At 35.1% G+C, this 22,543-nt stretch overlaps 2 protein-coding genes across 2 annotated transcripts; both read left to right on the top strand.

Annotated features, from left to right (window-relative positions):
- Nucleotides 1-299: 299 nt before the first annotated feature.
- si:ch211-288g17.4 (uncharacterized) lies at nt 300-8,903 on the top strand. Its single transcript, XM_067412042.1, has 18 exons — nt 300-460; nt 672-819; nt 1,508-1,609; nt 1,776-1,862; nt 2,092-2,148; nt 2,332-2,415; nt 4,510-4,590; nt 4,767-4,862; nt 5,239-5,331; nt 5,450-5,533; nt 5,804-5,908; nt 6,143-6,295; nt 6,457-6,573; nt 6,949-7,041; nt 7,270-7,356; nt 7,522-7,608; nt 7,749-7,844; nt 7,929-8,903. Exons 1-17 carry the CDS (start codon nt 412-414, stop codon nt 7,831-7,833), a joined length of 1,608 nt encoding a protein of 535 aa, XP_067268143.1. The 5' UTR covers nt 300-411; the 3' UTR covers nt 7,834-7,844; nt 7,929-8,903.
- Nucleotides 8,904-10,710: 1,807 nt separating this feature from the next.
- Nucleotides 10,711-21,878, top strand: LOC137002126 (uncharacterized). The gene is made up of 18 exons (XM_067361637.1): nt 10,711-10,801; nt 10,907-10,972; nt 11,167-11,308; nt 11,401-11,499; nt 13,861-13,935; nt 14,048-14,104; nt 14,268-14,351; nt 16,848-16,940; nt 17,138-17,233; nt 17,313-17,405; nt 17,530-17,604; nt 19,474-19,575; nt 19,811-19,963; nt 20,071-20,181; nt 20,366-20,461; nt 20,650-20,736; nt 20,928-21,023; nt 21,144-21,878. Exons 2-18 carry the CDS (start codon nt 10,921-10,923, stop codon nt 21,211-21,213), a joined length of 1,581 nt encoding a protein of 526 aa, XP_067217738.1. The 5' UTR covers nt 10,711-10,801; nt 10,907-10,920; the 3' UTR covers nt 21,214-21,878.
- The last annotated feature ends 665 nt before the right edge of the window (nt 21,879-22,543 follow it).

Genomic DNA, 22,543 nt, shown 5'->3' with positions numbered 1-22,543 from the left:
AGATATTAGAGTCTATTAATACTCTGTCTGGTAGTTGACAGGTAGTTGCAAAGTTATTTATAGTTAGTAGAATGTCTAAAGTGGAATATTGAAATAAAGGTTTGGGTCAGGATGAAGAGGGCCTGATCAAAAACTTCAACCTGACCCAAACCTGATGTTGATAAACCTTCAAAATAAACATGTACTGTCTGCTCTACTGTGACCTTACGCTCTCTTCAGAGAAGAGTTTACATTGAACTGATTCCCATGATTGCGAGGCAAATTCAGTAGGTTTGTGCACAGATGAAAGTTCATCAGTGGTGATAAAGTTCAGTCTAGGTTTTGACTCTGACGTTAAGGGACAGATTACAGTGGACATGTTGTGATCTTTTTCTCTTATTCAGTTTTTTGTTTGGAGAAAGAAACAGCAATATGTATAAGTCACTGTCCATCTTAATCTTAGCTGTTCTTCTCTGTAAAGGTAAGCAAATGTTCTTTTATGTTTTACAATTCATTGTAATCAAGTGGTATTTGATCTCTTATTAGACACAGCGGCTCTCTTAAAACAGTGGCAATCTTAATCTCACAATGTTTATTTTTTTTTTGTGCTGTGGTCATATCGAGTACTTGATAAAGTCATTGAATGTTACTATTGCTTATTATAATTTAGTTGATTCTGATTTCTTATACAGGTGTGGAGAGTGTGAGACTAACAGATGAAGACTATGAAATGGCAGACAAACTCTTCGCATTGGGAGCTGAAGGATTTTTGAAATACTTGGACAATTTAAAAAAGGCAGCAGAGGTGGTTGTGAAAGAAAATAAGATCAACAAAAAAGGGTAAAACCAGAGATGTATGAAGCAGGGTTATTATGTTTATAAAAAATAAAATTATTAAAAACATTTCTGTTAATTGAAATAAAGCTGGAATAAAATAAAATATAAATATTAGAAAAATTAGAAATGTTGCCTTGCAATAAACTGAAAAAAGTTTAAAATTATTAACTACATATAAATAAAAAATAAAAAAAAGAATTAAAAAATAAACCTAAATTAGTGTAATTTAACCACTTAGTGTAAATAACATCTATTGCTATTTGCACCGCTGCACTAAATTGATTAATAAAAACTAAAATTAAATAAAAAAAATTAAGCATAAACAGCATTATAAAATGACAAAAGCACATCTATCTCGAAATTACTTTAAATTAAACTATAAAAATGAAAACTAAAAACACTCAAAATAAAAACTACTAATTTATAATATAAATAAAACTAATATGAATACTAAAATAATGGGAGGATGTACAGTTAAAATGCACTGCAAGAAAAGAAATTGTTTACGGACATTTTCTTTAACTCTAAAACAACGCAATGCAATGCGTAATATAAAATCCATGAAAACACTTGTGAAAAATCAATACAGAAAATTTCTTCACATTAACACGTTACCATGTTTTACAGATTTTTCTTAGAGCCTGGAGTGTAAATTCAGTACCTTCTAACATAACCCTTGTTTGTTGTACAGAACTGAGATGCAAGACTTGTGGATTTCTCTGAAGGAGATGGTCGAGAGGATCGCTGCTGAGAAAAGAGTTAAAGGACAAGATAAATTCATTGTGTCACTGCAGTAAGTAGAAGTAGACAGTTTGCACTTTATAATTATATACTGAAATTGAAATGCTGATTAATAAGGCTGAACATGAAGATTTAAGGAACACTTATATTTTCTATTACTGAACTATTTCAAACCATCCTGATAACATCTGTTTATTTCCCTTATATGTGTTTATCAGCATTTTTCACAGACTGGGTAGGCTTTATGGAGACGGTCTGTTTCGCCTGTTATCAGCATATCCTACAGACAATGATGGGATTTCTCGGTATGAGGGCCATTTGGCCAATTAACATAATATTATTATATTATATATATTTTTTTATTTTTACAACATGCAAACAATGCAAAGGAATTAATGCAAATCATGCTGATAATGAATGAGGTTGAATGTGTCTGATGTTGCAAAATATATTTTTATAAAAAAAAAAATCTTGAGTAAATGTCCTGACTTGTGTCACAAAAGCCTGATTAATATGGCTCTGATCTTCTTACAGAGAATTTGGCGTCTTCAAAGGGATCATCAAAAACGAGACATTGGTGGACCTCTGGAAGTAAGCATGTTTTTTTTGTTTGTTTTTTTTTGAAAATTGAAAATATTTGATTTGAAATAGCTATAAAGATGTGTCTACTGAACAGTTCAAATCGACCACCTCTAACATGCAGATCAACCTTCTCAAGATTTATTTTCAATCATTGATAACTCAAACATAGCTCATCAGTTTTGTTTAATGCAGATATGTGGAGTCACGCTACCTTCCAGGAGCTCCACCAATCTACAGCGATCCCGTGGGGTTCTTCGGTCACCTTCTGTCCAAGATGTATGACCTCAAGCTTCTTTCACACTCTTTGAAATAATATACATTATATGACAAAAAATATATTATGTTGCGAAATTAAACTAACAGGCATAACTTTATGACCACTAACAAGTGAAGTGAATAACGCTGATTGTCTCTTCATCACGGCGCCTGTTAGTGGGTGGGATATATGAGGCAGCAAGTGAACATTTTGTCCTCAAAGTCGATGTGTAAGAAGCAAGAAAAATAGGCAAGTGTAAGGATTTGAGTGAGTTTGACAAGGGTCAAATTGTGATGGCTAGACGACTGGGTCAGAGCATCTCCAAAACTGCAGCTCTTGTGGGGTGTTCCCGGTCTGAAGGGGTCTAAAGTGGTCCAAGGAAGGAACAGTGGTGAACCGGCGGCAGGGTCATGGGCGGCCAAGGCTCATTGATTCACGTGGGGAGCGAAGGCTGGCCCATGTGGTCCGATCCAACAGACGAGCTACTGTAGCTCAAATTGCTCAAGAAGTTAATGCTGGTTCTGACAGAAAGGTCTCAGAATACACAGTGCATCGCAGTTTGTTGCGTATGGGGCTACATTGCTGCAGACCAGTCAGGATGCCCATGCTGACCCCTGTCCACTGCCGAAAGCGGCAACAGTGGACACGTGAGCATCAGAACTTGACATCTTGGTGCCAGATACCACAGCACACCTTCAGGGGTCTAGTGGAGGCCATGCCTCAATGGGTCAGGGCTGTTTTGGCAGCAAAAGCGGGAATACAATATTAGGAAGGTGGTCATAATGTTATGCCTGATCGGTGTATATACTATATTTGTGTAATATGTTTGTCTAAAATAAAAAAAATAAAAAAACATTATATATTGAAAATATATAACTTCACCTGAACTTTGAATTTTTTTTTTTTTTTACTATTTTTTGAATAAGCACATTTACTAATACATTATTAGTTTCAAAAGTTGTATTTGGTAATAGTTAATGGATGTGAAATAACAAAGAACAATTGTGTTTTTTGACAGATTTATAGGTTGCACTGTACTTACGTGTTCTTACAGTTTATGTACCTAAGAAAATACTGGGTAATATAAGGTAACTACAGGGGTTAAGGTTAAGTTTAAGGGTAGGTTCAGGGTTAGTACCTAGTAATTGTAATTACTGTAATAAGTACATTGTATGTGCATGCGGAACATCTATGCTACTGATTAATAAATACTGTAATTGCTCATTTTTAACAAATGTTAAGTAATCAAACCTGATTGTAAAGTGTTACCGACAGGGCCGGCTCTACCCCTTTGGTTGCCCTAGGCGAGATTGCCCCACTTTTTCAATTGTTTTCAATGGGAACGCCACGTTTTTTAAACGCCGAGAGCGTAACGAGGCGCTGAGAGCTCGGCGTTTTTTACTGGTCGCCTCGAGTTGAAGAATATTCAAATTTGAGTAAAACGCTGCGCTCATCACTGTCACTCTTTAGCCAGCCGTCCAATCAGAGTGGAGGAGGGGCGGGACAAATACAACACCGACCAACTGTCACAACATTCTTGCTGTACAAAGACATGGATGAGAAATTAATATTGCTGCTCTCCGAAAATACATAGCAAAGTAATTTCAGATTGTGTCAACATTTTAAGTCTGAAACAAATTACCTGCAAAATCAGTTATAAGTAACAGTGCCGCGGATATTCCGTATCATAGCAACAAAGCGTCTCAACGGAAAAAAACGCTGCGCAGCTGAAGCACTCTCAAGCGCTCACAGACCGATGTTTTAAGTAGAGCGCCTAGCGTTTTCAGCTGGCTAAAAACGCTTTGGTGGACACACGGCCCAATGGCTGAGATGAGAAGATTTACCTCTATACTGGGTTTTCCTTTTATCTTCTTGCTTTCTCCGTTTTTTTAGTCCCTGTGCACCGGAGGGTTTATTAGACCGCTTCATTTTCTTCATCAACTGCGCACTTGCCTAACGTAACGTAACGTAACGGCGACCCTATAGGGCGCCCGCGCCCCCAACATATTTGTCGCCCTAGGCAACCGCCTAGTTCGCCTATAGCAATCGCCGGCCCTGGTTACCGACATGTTATTTTTCATGTTGACAATAAATTGTTTTCTTTGTTGTAACAGGATCGCACATCCTCGTGTGGTTGAACTTCTAAAAGTTGTTTCAGAAGTTGGAAAGATTGACATCAATCAACTTTTTGACGAGTAAGACATGTTTTGTTATGCATTGTTTTGCTACAGCACACTAAATCAGTGACACTTCTGTCATTTAAATTGTTTCTTTCATGCAGGTCCTTTTTCCTGTAGAGTAAAATGCACTTGGATGACAAATATAGATTTTTTTTGTAGTCCATCATTTAATTCTCAATAATATTTTTTAGTGTACAAACGGCTATACATCTGGTCAAAGAGAAGGCCATGGAAATTTCCACCTTAGAGAGGCAGACAGAGAAGGATGAGTTTCTAATAACATTGAGGTAAGGATATTCATTAAGAGCAAGACTATATATGTGTGTGTTTATGTTCTATATAAGAAATCCCTACATACAACCCATGACGAAAACAGCTTATAAATAATACAGAATGATATTTTTTGAAAATGTAAAAATGCACAGAAAAGTTTTCTGTGAGGGTTGTGTTTAGGGTTAGGGTTAGGGGATAGAATATACAGTTTGTACAGTATAAAATCATCTATGGAGAGCACTCGTATGGAAACCCAACATGTCTTCGTATTATTTATATAGAAAATAATGATGAAAAATAAAAATGTTCTCATATTTATCGTTGAGCTGTTAAGTTGTATGTTTGTTAATAATAGTTATTGTAAAATGTGACCTGTCTGTAATTTCACAGAACTGCCTCTGGAGTTCTTGCATTTTACTGGGATAAACTTTTGGAATACACTGAGAGCCAGCCATTCCATAACAAGTATCTAGATGCTGTACAGTAAGACAGTGATCATATTAGTATATCTGATACAGGATAGTCTTAAATAAAACAATATGTGAATTGATAAATAATTGTATAATATAATAAACTGAGTTTTGAGTCATTTGTGTTGCAGGAAATGGAAGGAGTTAAGAGTGTTGAAAGACACTAAAAAATATCACATGATTACTAACCCAGAGACAGGACTTCAAGCCTGGACGTAAGAAAATATTACATGTATAATTTTTGTAATTTCAGTTCAGTTGCAATATCATTTTACAGCTGTTTGGTGCCTGCTAAGAAAAAACACATGAAAAGTCTCAGGATTTCAGGAAGTTGAGTTTGGGTTCTGAGCTTTTCTCTGTAAATATCATCACAGTTGAACCAGGAACTGTATCAGAGCAATGACACTGTTTTTGTGACTGCTGTCACAAAAGTTGTAATAACTAATAGTTGTAATAACTATGAAAAACTCCTCTTCTTTATCTAGTTGGGCAGATGAGCGTTTTGGCGATCTTTTTGACAATGCTGCACTTGAATATGATCGATGGGGTAACGGGATTTTTGGAGATGACAGATTCAATCAATCCAATTGGTTAGTATGACAGTACTTTTCATTCAGTGCACACTGTACATAATAAATGACTGAATGAATGACTAATAACTAACTGAGACCACAGACCTCAAGGCATGATTCAAGTAAATATGCATGGACTAAAATCCATTAATCATTCATAATGCTGTTACACTTATTGTGTGGTTATGATTGTGTTGCATTACAGTTTAACAGTCTATTTGAATATAAATGCATAAATGTATGATTTCACAGGGCCATTATGAAGATGGTGACAGTATATCCTCTTCCAATTTATGAAAGATTGTCTGAAAGTGGCCTTGGGATATCTGAAGTCAATGATTTTTTTATCGACACCGATGATGCACTCAATGAATTAGTAGGCGAGGACATCTTGTACAGTTTGAAGTAAGAACACACGTGTTTGAACTGTTAGATCAATATGTTATAGAGGCCCATATACAAAAATATTTGAGCTTATTGCACCTGTACAAATATAATAATGTACAGATAACATCATTATCATTTGATTCATAAATGCAATACTTTCCTCTTCTGTCTTCTTCCAGGAGTGTGCTTAATGAATTATGGAATATTTTTAGCAATGAAATTTTGCATGTCTCCATAAACAAGAAAAACCAAATGACATCAGATGTGGAATATCAGGACCCATTGCGACATTTACGGTAAGATACGTAAAGCCCTGATGTTTGTTTGTATGTATATGCTTAACTGTTTTCTTGATTCCTCTGAGATGCCAAAACAATTTATGAAGAATTTGTTTGATAACATTATTTCAATGGTCCACTTTAGACATTCTACTGACTATAAGTAACTTTGCAACTACATGCCAACTTAATCTGCTAACCCAAACCCTAACAACTAACCCTAACACCCTAACCTAACAGTCTACTGATACTCTAACGAGAGTTAGTTGAATGTAGTAGCAAAGTTATTTATAGTTGGTAGAATGTCTAAAGTGGACCATTGAAATAAAGTGTAGCCATTTGTTCTAATATAAAACTGATCACAACAACTTTCACTCTTGATGTTCGCAACAGCAAAATTAAAGCAACATGCTTTGACATCTGGGACAGAGTTCTCATAGAGATCAACAGAAATATCAATAATGATGGACTCGAACAATCAGCAAGGTAAAGCGTAAATTTTTTTGTGTTCAAACAACCTGAATGAAAATCCTGAATGCTAAGAAATTTCCAGACAACGTTATGACACTGCAGCAAGTTGTAATTTTTTTCTTTGTTTTTAAATCTCCTGACATTGAGAATTTTACAACACCTGTGAACATTTAACCTCAGTCTATGCAATAAAAAAGACAGATCGTTAAATCGTCAAACAAATTTTTACCTCACATTTCATAGGCACTGGGATGAAGTGAGGAACATTTTCATTAAAGAATTAACTGACAGTGGAAAATTAACTCAACAGAAGCTTGATGGAGCACGAAAGTAAGGAAAGAATCTTCAGTTAAAAAAAAAATGACAGCTGCACATGTCTGCTACATGTATGTGTTTTAGAAATGTCTGAAAATTGTATTATTATTGTATTACTATTACAATTATGCTGTAAATTAACAAACTAAACATTATTTTGTTTTCTTCATGGTTATAAAGAACCTTTAGTAGTTTCACACAAATGGTCTTCGACAAATATGTAAAAATGGTCGATGGTCTGGAGGAAAGGATCAGTGCTTCCACTGAGTAAGAACTTATGCTTCATTTTAAAAGTTCTGAAATATTTAATTCCAAAATTAGTTAAGAAAATATACTATAAAATATCAAATAAAATAGCTTAAAGTCTAGAAATTTAAAAAGCTAACATATCCATGTTGTTCTTTCAGACCTCTTGCCAAACTGATGCTGAAGACTTTTTCTGCCACAAATACTGTCCTGGTTAATACTCTGGGTTTTCTGCTGTCTGATTAATCTCTCTCAAGGCAAGGCATAAATTCTGTTCTAAATGCTTCTGCCGTTCTGTGTCCCATTATTAATCCTTGTACCTTTCCCTCTTCTCTTTCTAGTATAATTGCCAGTGCTCAATTCCTTAAGTTGTTGACTGAATGCTAATAGTGAATACCCGACCTTACCCCTTTTCTGGTGCATTCTGTCATTTTGCTGAAATCAACCCTGATGAAATCTGACCTGAGAGCCTCTCTTTCATTGTGAGGATCTGATGCTGCAAATCCCAGTAAAATTTATGGTAAAAAACCGGCAGCTGTGGTTGCCAGAACTTTACCGTAAAAAATACAGTAACAACGTTAAAAAAAATCTGTCAAATTTACGGTAAAATAACGTATTTCATTAACTGATATAATGTTAATTTACCAACCTAATGAAGTACTAATATCTGTTTTATACCTTTATAATACACTGACAGTCACCAAACACAGCGGTGATAAGAGTCACATGATGAATCAAAGTTCATCACAAGCAGATTTTCCACAAGCTGAGAAGGACAACACTAACATATAGAAGGCGCACACAGTCTCATTCACACACACACTAAACACCATCATGGTAACATGCATGAAATTTTAAAAATGCAATAAACATTAATTTAACAACATTAGATGTAACATAAAACCCTAATGTACATAACTGATTAGAAAAAATGAGAAAAACTAAGAAGAAACAGAGTTATTTCAACGAAAATATATCAAATGTGAAGTGTCACGCAGGGAATTGTGGGAATGTCAATTTACGGTTTTTCACTGTAAATTTTACAATGAATTGTTATTTTTCACGTCCAAAAACTGTGAATTTAATGGTATTTTACTGTAAAATTACATTAAATGTACCGTTAGATCTATTACAGCTATTCACCGTATATAGTACGGAAACTTTCTGTAAACCAATTGACAGTTTTTCACCGCAGCATTTTTACAGTCTTTTACTGTTAAAATCATGGTCATTTTTTACAGTGTGGTTCTCAGATGTGTTGACAAGATTTTGACTGGTTTAGATTATACATTTCAAAATAAAAATAATTAACTACATATGTTTCATTTGATTATATGACTTTTATTTATTTTTAAAATGTAATTAGAATGAAGATCTAGTCCACTGAAGCACCATGCAAAGATGCTGGCATAAGATGGCAGCAGTGAGTCTGAGAAAGTGTGGCTAATATCTGTTTGTGGATCTGCCAAGTCAGCAAAAAAGGATAAAAGCAACATGCATCAACACTTGACTGCCCTTGGTTGTACTTTTGAATGTGCATTTAATCTTTTTTGGTTGTTCCTAGACAAATTCTAAAAATTTATGAAGAATTGGGGGTTGGGGTAAGCTAGTTCATTTCTCCTTCATCTTATTTCATGAGCCACCATCAACCAGCAGAGGGCGCTGAAATTCTGCTTCCACAACCTGCACTATGTGGACATGAACCAGAACCACATTCTTTTTCCGCCATCATAGACACAAATGAAAAATCATGCCGTCCGACCTTATCTGTTTTAGTCAGAGGATATGATTTGTAATATTGTTTTATTTTGATGTTGGCTTTAGATCTGTGTGGTTGGATTTCTGAGTAAAATTATCTGTAATACTTGAAGCTCCCAAGCAGCAGAAGCTGTCAATCTGGAGCTTTCTATTGCATCAGCTCACCTCTGTCACAGTGACTGATTTGTTTGGAGACCAAGGGAAAGTAGAAGTGGCGAGAAAATGAGCATTAAGGCAACAAAAGATAGAAAAACAAACCCAAACTAACTCAAGTTCATCATCTAACCTAACTAATGGGGGAAAAAAAATCTAAACCGTACAAATTTATGTCACTGAGCAAAAGGGCAGATTAACAAATAACACAGACACAAATGAACAGAAATGCCAAGACTTCCTGCTATGCTTTGCTTTCATCCTGTCGTGCTTTTAAACGCTTGGGGTAGACAGGATTGGCAGCAGAGGCAGTGACGTCAGTCAGGTTAAAAGGGATAGTTCACCCAAAAATGAAAATTCTGTCATTAATTACTCACCCTCATGTCGTTCCACACCTATAAGTCCTTCGTTCAGCTTTGGAACACAAATTAAGATTTTGAAGATTTAGCTGTCTGACTCCTCAAAAGACAGTAATTTAACCACCACTTTTAAGGTCTAGAAAGGTACTAAAAACTGTTAAAATATTCGATGTGACTGGCTGCAGTGGTTCAACCTAAATTTTATGAAGTAACAAGAATACTTTTTGCGTACAAAAACAAAACAAAAAAAAATTTACACGCAGAATTACTGAAGAAAAGATAATCCACCTCTGCTGAGATATTGAGAGATATAATGTATATTTACTTTTATCTTCAGGTGATTTCATCTTAAACTGTGGCTGAAGTCAGGCTGAAGTTTTTTTCATTGATTTTGCTTGGTAACAGAAGGTGTTCATCACTAACGTTCAATCATCACTTAATTAATCGCTTGCTTATCTCATTAACTTTAACTCTGCTTCAGTGTTACTTTAACACTATTTAGAGAGGGACCATACGTACTCAGATCAGAGTTGATTTAACTCTGGTGATTTTGCTGTGTATATCGATGATACTAAGATACCACTGAATGCAACATCATCTTGTTCATGCTAAACTAATCTTTAACTATATTACATTTTAATTACATGCACATTATTATTTATTAATAATAAAGATTTCACCCTGGTAAATGTACTTTTTTTTGTCCAATTTTGTCTGAGGAAATTTAACCTGAATTGACATCATCAGTAAGAACCAATGGACAAAACACTCAAATATTAAAAGATAAATGTTTGTTTTGTCCCCATCTGCCCTTCTGCCCTGCTCAGTGCTGAAAAGTACACACGTTTGCTCTCCTGTGGACGATTGACCAAGTAATGACCCATATAAGCAAGAGTCAGACAGTGAAGTATATTTAGTACACACACAGACTCACGGATCAAAAAGTAAGTGTTTGTCTCTTCTGTTGTCAGTAACATTCAGTACAAACTAGACATCCATTGATTTTCTTCCTTACTGACTTGTTTAGTACTTTTTTTATTCTCTTTTAGCACAAGACACAAACATGATTAAAGTTTTGGCTGTTGTAAGTTTAACTGCATTTCTCAGCTTCTATGGTACGTTTTTTCCTCTCTTTGTGGTCCACCAATTAAAAGAAACCTTTAATCTTGAATAGACAAATGGAGCATTTATGTGATAGCCATAATAATAATATTCTGGATATATTGACAACAACTGACATTGTCTTTTGTGGTACTAATACCTTTTTTGAGTTTCTCTGTAGTTGTTAATGATTCTGTCTTTGTTGAAGGCGTGCAGAGCGCTGAACTATCATATAATGACTTAAGTGAACAAATCCTCAACTCTGGGACTGTAGTCTTTTTAGACTTCCTGGAGAAAGTCAGAAAGGCTACAGAGAAAATAGTGAAAGATGATCAGTTCAGAAAAACTAGGCAAGACCAACAATGGATAATGTAACTTAAAGTGACTGCTACTGAATTGTAATTTCAGCAGCTTCTTGATCATAACCATTTTGTTTTTACAGGATCAATGTCCAAAGACTCATGAAATCATTAAGAGAGTTTGCAAAACCAATAAAAAATGCTGAGAGTGGGAGTCAGGATAATTCAGCCATATCACCACAGTAAGTCTGTCCAACGGTCACAAATACTGTGTAATGATAATAACATTGTTTATTCTAAGCACAAGTCATGAAAACAAATCACAAATTAACAAGTTCAAAAGTTTACGCTTGATTCTTAATACTGCGTGTTGTTGATGTTTTGTGATCAATGTTAGTTGAAAGGTAGTCCCTTGTCCTGAGTAGTTAAACTGCCTGTATTTCAGAAAAGGTCCTGCACAATCTTTTTTTTTTTTCCCCTGCATCTCCTTCATATTTGAACCCCTTCCAACAGTGATTGTATGATTTTTAGAGCCATCTTTTAACACTGAGGACTCATACACAACTATTACAAAAGAAGGCAACACGGGGGGTGTAAACTTTTTTGTGTTGATTGTGTTTGGTGATTGGTGTTTTGTTTGGTACTGCCCTTAAGAAGCTTCAGACAGTATTTACTTGTTTCTCATTTACCATATTTAATTAAGTCATATTTATTTATATCCATCCATCCATCCATCCATCTTCCTAGTGTTATTCACACTCATTTGCAAGGTCCACTTCATTCACACTTTGATGTGGCTCAGGTTTTACGCTGGATGCCCTTTCTGACACAACCTAGCACTGAGAGTGCTGAGACACATTCACACTATCCTATGACAATTTGGCATTTCCAGTTCACCTAACCTGCATGACTTTGGACTGTGGGGGAAACCGGAGAACCCGGGGACCTTCTTGCTGTGAGGCGACAGCGCTACACACTGCTCCACCGTGCCGCCCCCAAGTCACATTTATTTATATAGCGCTTTAAAGATTGTCTCGAAGCAGCTTCATATTTTAATAAACTTTCTTTTTCTTTTTATACATAAAAGCCGAGAATGTATAAACTAGGACAGAGATCATACTGGGTCTGTGATATCTTTAAAATATAATCATGCACCTCCCTCCAAAAATACTGGACTTCTGGGCATTGCCATAAAACATGAAATAGTTTGCCCTCCTCTCTCTGGCATCGCCAACATTCAGGATTATCTTTAAAACCCGCCCAAACAGCCTTCTGGGTGTCCAATAGAATCTGTGTAAAATTTTAAATTGTATGAGATGTACTCTAATATTTCTGAACATCTATTTTAAATTCCCAGTGATCCTCCCCCAATCTTTATCTTCATGTGTGCACGCCATATCTTTTCCCCAAATTATCTTAACCGGAGAACTAATCTGACCCATCTGGCCCATCTGACTAATAAGTAAGGAATAATATTTAGATGCCTTGTGGCTAGTACCTTCAATACTTCTGGATCATCTTGAAAATGTTTTTACCCCTGGGAGCATATGAGGGGGAGGTAAAGATACTTGTGAGTATATGTCTCATCTGTAGATGATGAACTGAACTGATCGTTAGACAAGATGATTTTTTGAAGTCTCTCCAAAGATATTAAAGGGTTAGTTCACCCAAAAATGAAAATACTGTCATTTATTACTTGCCCTCATGCCGTTCCACACCCATAAAACCTTCATTAATCTTCAGAACACAAATTAAGATATTTTAGTTGAAATCCGATGGCTAAATGAGGCCTGCATAGGGAGCAATGACATTTCCTCTCTCAAGATCCTTAAAGGTACTAAAAACATATTTAAATCAGTTCATGTGAGTACAGTGGTTCGATATTAATATTATAAAGCGACGAGAATATTTTTGGAGTGCCAAAAAAACAAAATAATGACTTATTTAGCGATGGCCGATTTCAAAACACTGCTTTATGAAGCATCGGAGCATAAATGAATCAGAGTGTCGAATCTGCTGTTCGGAGCACCAAAGTCACATGATTTCAGCCGTTGGCAGTTTGACACGCGATCTGAATCATGATTCGATACACTGATTCATTTGGGCTCCGATGCTTCATGAAGCAGTATTTTGAAATCGGCCATCACTAAATAAGTCGTCATTTTGTTTTTTTGGCACTCCAAAAATATTCTCGTCACTTTATAATATTAATATCGAACCACTGTGCTCACATGAACTGATTTAAATATGTTTTTAGTACCTTTAAGGATCTTGAGAGAGGAAATGACATTGCTCCCTATGCAGGCCTCATTTAGCCATCGGATTTCAACTAAAATATCTTAATTTGTGTTCTGAACATTAATGAAGGTTTTATGGGTGTGGAACAGTATGAGGGTGAGTAATAAATGACAGAATTTTCATTTTTGGGTGAACTAACCCTTTAATGCTTAGAATTAGAGTTAGAATGATTTTACCACCTCATGGTTAGAGTTAGTTATCATTCTTGGTGTGAACAGGTTAAAATTATTAGATAAAGAACAAATTTGTCTTATTTTATTCATGGAGGATTTTTGTGATTATATTGCCTGTTCTCTGTTTCACAGGAGATTTTTTTCGTTCATAGCTGATGCTCCAGTTGGGGCAACGATCAAGGAGATCTCTGACAAGTTTTTCTTTCCGTAAAAGCTTTATTATCTTTACACATTCTTAAGACACTAAATTATCTTGTTTACTTCTGACAAGTTCTCTGAAACCCAATATAATACCCATGAATGTGCTCTTCTTCTACAGCTATATGAACAGTTACCGTCAGAGCTTTAAAAACGAGACTATGGTGAAGATCTGGAAGTAAGCATGTGTTCATTGAGAGTGGAGAACACAAGATCCAGTGTTCCTTTGTCAAAGTTCTTGTCTAAGATGTGTAACATAATGACCTTATAAATCCACCATCCACGCCATGTACCTTTCAGGTTTTGCTCATAACTTGATTTATTCGTCTGACTTCTTACAGAGAAATGGAGTCATACTATCTTCCAGGAGCCCCTCCAATCTACAGTAAACCCATGGAGTTCTGCAGTTACCTTCTGGGCAAGGCGTAAGACCTCACTCTAACTTCATTTGTACTTATTTAATGCTGTATTTAAAACATTATTAGCAATAAGCTATGAGCAGATTTTACAGAGTCCCTAAAGAAACATGGTGAAGAAATAAAGTGCATCCGGAAAGTATTCACAGCACTTCACTTTTCCCACATTTTATGTTACAGCCTTATTTTGTTATGGTACAGCCTTATTTCAAAATGGATTAAATTCATTATTTTCCTCAAAATTCAAACAATACCCCATAATGACAATGTGAAAGAAGTTTGTTTGAAATCTTTGCAAAAAAAAAAGAAAAAATCATAAGTATTCACAAGCTTTGCCACGACACTCAAAATTGAGCTCAGGTGCATCCTGTTTTCACTGATCATCCTTGAGATGTTTCTACAACTTATTTGGAGTCTACCTGTGGGAAATTCAGTTGATTGGACATGATTTGGAAAGGCACACACCTGTCTATATAAGGTCCCATGGTTAACAGTGCATGTCAGAGCACAAACCAAGCCATGAAGTGCAAAGAATTGTCTGTAGACCTGAGACCACCATATTTTTATATTAAATATATCAAGTCTTTATAGTAAAACTGAGGCGTGAGTTCTAGACTGTTTTAATAATGTAGCCTATATTCAAGTTAATTACATTTTACATTACAAACAGTAACTTTGAAGTAATGTAAACATGGCCCTATAGGAAGCAACTTTACAGGATTATTCTGATATCGTTGGTTGTTTCTTGGCCAATTATATTGTAGCCTACGTTTTATCGCATCGATTAGCCTATACGATCTACTCAACCTGTCGGAGTTATCGTGCGATAGTGACTTGCTGATTGAGTTATATTTGACATATTAAACCACACACTGAGGCTACCTTCCTGCACTTTTTTGCATCTCTCTAAGCTTGATAATGAAGTTACACAATCCATCCGATGTCCATCACTGACCGTCACCAGATTTGAGCACCGAACTTCTTTGAATTGAATTTCAGCATAAAAATGAGCATAAACTAGCATAAAAACAAGGGATGACGCATTTTTGTAGGCAAAACCCGGAAGCGAGTTAGCATTTTAGGGCTTCCGGTTCCATCGCTCCGAAGTCAAAGGGTTTTTTGAATGGGTTTTTGCTAAATCACCTGAAATAAGGTCTGTGATTAACAAAGCCTCTAAATATTTTCAGGTTTTGATCTATGACATAAAACACACCAGTTATAACCCACTTGTGATTTTTTTACACCTTTATTGTGTCATTAAAACTGCGGTTGCTAACAAAGTGCTAAAAAGGACTACTTCCTTTGGCAGGGACTTTAGACGTCATCATGACAAGCAGGACATTTGGACAGCATTTCTCATGAAAAAGTGGATAGGTATTCATACACAGCGCAGATTATAATCAGCGAGCATGTTTTTAAATAACGTTGTTTTTTAAATACAGTTTGAGGAAGCTTGGTGGTGACCACGTTGATCCTCGACCATGGTGTGCTGTAGTCTGTTTATAGCCTACTGTTAGCCTTTTATATCTGACGACTTTATTTAGGCTTCAAGATGTATTTATGTTGTTTTAACTTGTAAAGATTATCTTGATAGACAAAACGTGTAAGTGTCATAACCCTTTGTTAAACACAGATCTTATTTTCTGCGATTTTCCAAAAGTCAATGGGAAAAATGCATAGGCTTTCAACCGAGGGAACCCGTGTGCCGCTAACTTCCGGGTTGGCCTACAAAAACGCGTCATCCCTGAGGTACTCTATAATTTGGCAGGGGTAGGAATTTGGCACAACACCTGGCCACAACCTGCCCCCGAGAAACTTTGCATTTGCTTGGTTTCTCAGGGGAACGCAAAGTTTCTCGGTGGGAATACAAAACTTTTGCAAGGGAACACAAAGGTTTTGCAAGCAAACGCTAAGTTTCTCGAGGTAACGCATCGTTTTTGCAAGGGAAGGCAAAGAAACGCAAATGCATTGACATTTTTTTTTTCGTCCAATCTCACCATAGCTGCGTCCGAAATTGCATACTGTCTGAATAGGTACTACATTTTAATTTAAATTAACTTCACGACCGTTGGGAAAAGAATGTAGCATGAATGTGTGTAGCATGAATGAAATCTGGACTGTACTGCATCCGCCATATTGTTACTGTCACATGACCTACCAGCATCAGTTACGTCCCCTCAACTCCATTCATAAATCCTCTCCCGTAGCCTCATGGAATAGTAAAGTGTCCATCATATGCGCACTTCAGAATCTCTTCGGAAGTAGTAGGTCATCCGGGTACTTTTCGCCGACTGTTTTTCGAATACTATATGAATTCAGACATACTACCCTGTTCGCATACTGTTTTTCGTGTACTATAGAGAAGTATTTGATTTTGGATGCAGCACATTTCCCTAGGGGCTTTGTAAGATTCTGTGATTTAAACATGCATTTTACAAAATAATTTTACTTGTTTAAAAGTGTATTGTATTAAAAAGTAGCATTCTGTATTTTGACGTCTAAAAGGGTGGTGGGATCCCAGCTGTTGAACATGATCGAAGCTGGGGTGGATACTGTTTCGAACACTGGAAAAATAGACTTTAACCATCTTCATGAGGAGTAAGAGCTGTTTTAAAACCATGCTGTTACATCAAATAGAAACTATACTGGATTAATGATGCAATAAAATGGATGCATTTTATATTACTGACCTCCAAACTTAAGTGTTGGGCTAAAACGCATGAATAATCCATGACAAAAAATTATTACATTTCATAAAGCGTAATTTCATAAACCACTCATTGTTTCCTCTGTAGAGTGCAGATAGTTATGGATCAGATTAGAAAGAAAGCCTTTGAAATTTCCATTTTGGAAAGGCAAAAAGAGAAGAATGATTTCCTTATATCATTAAGGTAAGAACCTTTGCTAAACTTCAATATTTTACTTTATGACATATCTTAATAACATTTTTCTTTTCTGTGTGTTTCCTAGAACTGCATCTGGACTGATTGTTTTTTACTGGGATAAAGTTTTAGAACACACTGAAAGTCCATCATTCCATGCAAAATACTTAGATTCTAACAAGTAAGATACAATGATGTATATATTTGTATTAAATAGACAAATGTTGATTGTGTAGTTTAAAGACAGATTGAGAAAATAAAGTACAAAGAGCATTTAAAAAATATCTTAATTTTGTGTGTAACAGGCAATGGGAAGGGCTGGTGAGAAACGCATGGGCAAACGGTGAAAATCAGTGGCTAGTGGAGAATTTTTCAAAATGGTAGGCTATGCTGCGTGGTGCATCATGTGTAAAAAAAAAAAAAAAAAAAAAAGTGCCCGATGCAGACACATTGAATGGGTTTATAGCTAATAAGCGAGTCGCTTGCATTCTCTCTAGACAGTTTACTCGCTTACTCATGACATAGCAACACAGCAAAAAGTAGGCTATTTCTAATGTGTTGGACCTTTTACTTAGAGTAGCCTTTAACTGTTGAGACGTACCTTTACAAGCAACCGTAAAACCATAGCTTTTGTGCAAAAGGTGCGTTTACAAAATATGATGTATTTTTGTAAGTCCGCTAGGTACCATTAGTGTCACAGAAACAACAATCTTTACCTTTAAATGTGCCCTAGAATCAAAAATGTAATTTATCTTGGCATAGTTGAATAACAAGAGTTCAGTACATGGAAATGACATACAGTGAGTTTCAAACACCATTGTTTCCTCAATGGATATGCCAGCTCATGTTCAAGGAGGGGCAGGGAGCATGAGATTTAAAGGGGCCACACGCTGAATCGGCGCATTCATAATGATGCCCCAAAATAGCAGTTAAAAAAATTAATAAAAAAAAAAACCTATGGGGTATTTTGAGCTGAAACTTCACAGACACATTCAGGGGACACCTTAGACTTATATTACATCTTGTAAAAACTGGTTCTAGGGCAGCTTTAAACGTATCAGTTTAGGACACATTGAGATCTAAATCAGAGACGACAAATAAGAAACACCATGGCGTCAACTTAAATGTAAGGTCATTAAAGCTTAAAGTAAAAGTAAAGTAAAGTGTGGTTTTTTTGTTTTTGTTTTTTTTTCTGAGAAAAGCAATACTTTTGAGAGAGAATGCAAAAGTTTTGCAGGCATACTTAAATATATTTTTTAAATAAATTTTTTAAACCATTACCATGTCCATTTAGGGAAACCATTACTATGTCCATTTAATTGACTAGGGAAACTTGCATTTAAAGGGTTAGTTCACCCAAAATCTGTCATTATTTACTCACCCTCATGTTTCTTCATACTTTGTTCATCTTCGGAACACAAATTAAGATATTTCTGATGAAATCCGTGAGCTTTCTGGCCTCCGATAGACTGAAATTGCCACTTTCAAAAGAAAGGTAGTGAAGACGTTGTTAAAATAGTCCATGTGACTACAGTGGTTCAACTCTAATCTTATGAAGCGATAAAATTAATGACTATTAAACAATTTCTTCTCTTCCATGTCAGTCTCCTACGCTGTCCACATAGTAAACAGTGCAGCACGTCAGAACCCTGGATCAGTATTGGCCAACGCTGTTCACGTGAGCACCATGCGTGTGATGCTGACGCAGGAGCCGGCCAATACTGAGCTGAAGTTCTGACGTAGAACCCGGAAGTGCTGAACTGTGTTTACAACATCAACTGCGTAGGAGACTGACATGGAAGAAAAGAAATTGTTGAATAAAATCATAATTTTTGTTTGTTTTTTGAGCACAAAAATTAATCTCGTCGCTTTATAACATTAAGGTTGAACCACATGGACTATTTTAACAATGACGATGTCTTTAATACTTTTCTGGGCCTTCAAAGAGGTCGTTGTGTTGCAGTCTATCAGAGGCCAGATAGCACATGGATTTTATCAAAAATATCTTAATTTGTGTTCCGAAGATGAAAGAAGTTCTTACGGGTGTAAAATGACATGAGGGTGAGTAATTAATGACAGAATTTTCATTTTTGGGTGAACTAACCCTTTAATCATTCTTTTAACTAAATAAATATTTATAGTGTGGTAAGACGTTTATTATAATTATTATTGTTTATTAATCATAACCAGTCAGAATCAAGGGCCAGAACAAACTGTGCCTTGCAACTGATTCTGATTTTATTTTCTAGGTGGACTGAACTTCATTTTGGTAAATTCATTGAATTAGCCCTGGAATATTATAATCATGGAAATGAAGTTCTTGGTTTGGACAGATTCAATCAGTCTAACTGGTAAATAGACATCTACACTACATGAAATTAATCGGACATTATTTATGATTAATGAATATGTAACCATGTATCTGATAATTAAAAAGTTGTTCACGTGTTGTTTCAGATGTGAATGACACGTAAACGTGTAGATATACTTCTTAAACATCTGTCAGATTTTAATGCCTAAAGTGATAATAACGACTAATTAAAGGGGAAAAAATAATCCCTCCATTTTGTTCTGCACATTTCACAGGGCTATTGGCAAAAGTGCTGTTGTTTACTCTCTTCCTGTTTATGAAAAACTGTCTGAAGTCGGCTTTGGGTTTATTGAGATCAGCAGGTTTCTTCATATAGTTAATAATATAACCCTTAATCTTGATGGGAAACATCTATTGAAACCTTACAGGTAAGGAACATGGAACATTGCTCCGATTTAATTATATCACATTGAATGAATATGTAAATTTTAAAATAGTAAGACATTGTTTTTATTTGTTGTTTTCTGTCTTACAGATGGACAGACTTGGATAAGGACCTACTTGTCACCATGTTATCTCAGTTTAATTTAGTCATTGACAAGGATTACACCAATAGCAAAGATAATAAAATATTACTGCCTTTGCGGTAAGACAATGTAAAAAAAATAATGAAAATACATTTTAACCAGTAAAACAGAGAATAAATTATCTTGTTATATGATCACCTTTCAGTAATGATGTTCTTTATACATTTATCTATCTATGCTTTGTGCTCTGTATGTAATGCATATAATATATTCCTCTTCATAATCATCCTTTGTTTGCTATAGTGTAATTAGGAATGTGTTCATCTATGTGTGGAGCTTTTTTCTCGTCATTGAAGGATTCAAAGATTTTGATCATGCTGAACACCAGCAATCAGTGAAGTAAGAAATGTACAGTATTTTTATCCTCTTTATATATCTAGTGTGGGGGGTTAGAAATCTGGTAAAGACACTGCCTGATTTTGAGACACTTTGTTGGCTGAAATGTAGCATGTTCTTGAGTATGTTTTTTGTTTATGAAGTGAGCAATCAAATAATAAATAAGAAAGTGTATAACTTATATTTGACAGTGAACTGAACCGTGTGAGGAGCGACTTCATTAATGAGCTGTTGAAAAGTAAAGCATTTACTCGAGAGCAGCTTGAACAAGCACCAAGGTAAGATGTTATTTTAGGAACAATGATAAATGTATGAATGCTTTGCTCTAAATCTTAAAATATAAATATGTAGAGACACATACTCTCTTAATTCCCCTTTTTGATTTAATGATTTCAGCTTTGTTTGACCTTTTGGAAATCAGTTCAAGTCTGAAGCTTTCTTTTTGTTTTTTGGTGTTTGAATCATAAAGGAACTTCATTCAAGCCATTCATCAGATCCTGGGGAAACTGAAGCAATATACTGACCTGGTTGATGGTTTTGATACAATTATTGATCCAACTCCTTTGTAAGATTTATCATTTTCTTTCCATTGCATTTGAACAAAGCCATATAAATGTCAGTTTATATTGCAAGTACCACTGATGTCAAGTACAGTCTAGCTTGACAATTTTTATTTTTCCCTCAGAGCCTTCAAGAGGTCACTGCATCGCACAAACAAAATGTTTCATGAAGTCTGGGATTTTCTGTTGGAGTAAACTCTCTATTAAGGAAATGCATGGATTGTATGGAGGCTTAATTCCACCACGGGAAAAAATATATATATAATTGCGACTTTTTATCTTGCAAGTTTACATCTCATCTACATTTTTTTTTAAACCCACAATTCTGAGTAATAAAGTAAGAATTGTGAGATATAAACTCACAATTCTAAGAAAATTGTCAGCTCACAATTAGATATTTTCTCGCAATTGTCTGTTTATATCTCACAATTCTGACTTTATAACTTGCAATTGCAAGTTTATTTCATGTAAAATAAGAATTGTGAGTCGCAATTACCCTTTTTATTTCATATGATTGCAACTGCTGCCAATAAGTAGGATTATACCAGCAATGTATTAACATTACAGGCTGTTATTTAAATGAAATTACATCAGTAAATACTGAGTAAAACAAGTTTGTTCCACTGTAAATTTACAGTTTATTTAGGTTTTACATGTGTTTTTTCTTTTCTTTTTTTTTTGCAGCTTAACATATTAATTAAAAGTTTAATATATCGACATCAACAACATCTGGATCTATTTTCAAGTGTTAACACTTAGCAAGTGCAAATTAAATAAAAATGATAACTACTCATCAGAAATGTGTCTCTGCAATGTGTGAGTATGAAATAATAAAACAACAACAAAAACAACAAAATTGATTTTATACTGGTAAATATTCGTGAGTACTTTTTTTACACATCAAACTGATTTTAAGTGACAATTTTATGTAAAAAAAAAAATAATAATCAAAAGTAAGGCAAATTGATCTTAGAAATGATACAGCTTAATCAGCTCTATTTTATCAGTATGTAAAAATACAGGGTTATAAACAATTTTATCACTAGTGGTAATAATATGTTTTAGAAGGAGCATCCTGGTTGGCGGCATTTTACTGACCCTAAAAATCACTGTTGATTGAAGAAATATTGAGCACACATAACTATGGACTTTCACACTAACCTACATTATTAGTGAAATGCATTGAACTGATGGCCTACATTCAATATTAATATTGACAGATTGCATTTCTTGCACAAAACATTCATCAACCCTTGCAATCTGACATTGTCAGAACCATATTTACTGTCAAATATTCATACAGTTTACTATATGGTTACAATTTATTTAAATACGTTATACATCCTACTAACTATAAGTAACTTTGCAACTACATGTCAACTAACTCTCATTATAGAGTATCAGTAGACTCTTAGGCTTAGTAGAATAAGTTTCTTTTAAAATATTTCTTTCCCATTTAATTAAAAAATTCTTATGGTTCTAAATTAAAGTAAGGTATAATTATGTATAATATATTTGTGTAATA

This window comes from Chanodichthys erythropterus, chromosome 15 (assembly GCF_024489055.1).
Source record: "Chanodichthys erythropterus isolate Z2021 chromosome 15, ASM2448905v1, whole genome shotgun sequence".
NCBI classification, from domain to species: Eukaryota; Metazoa; Chordata; class Actinopteri; order Cypriniformes; family Xenocyprididae; genus Chanodichthys; species Chanodichthys erythropterus.
Note: the sequence above shows the minus strand (reverse complement) of the source record. Positions and strands in the feature narration are given on the sequence as shown.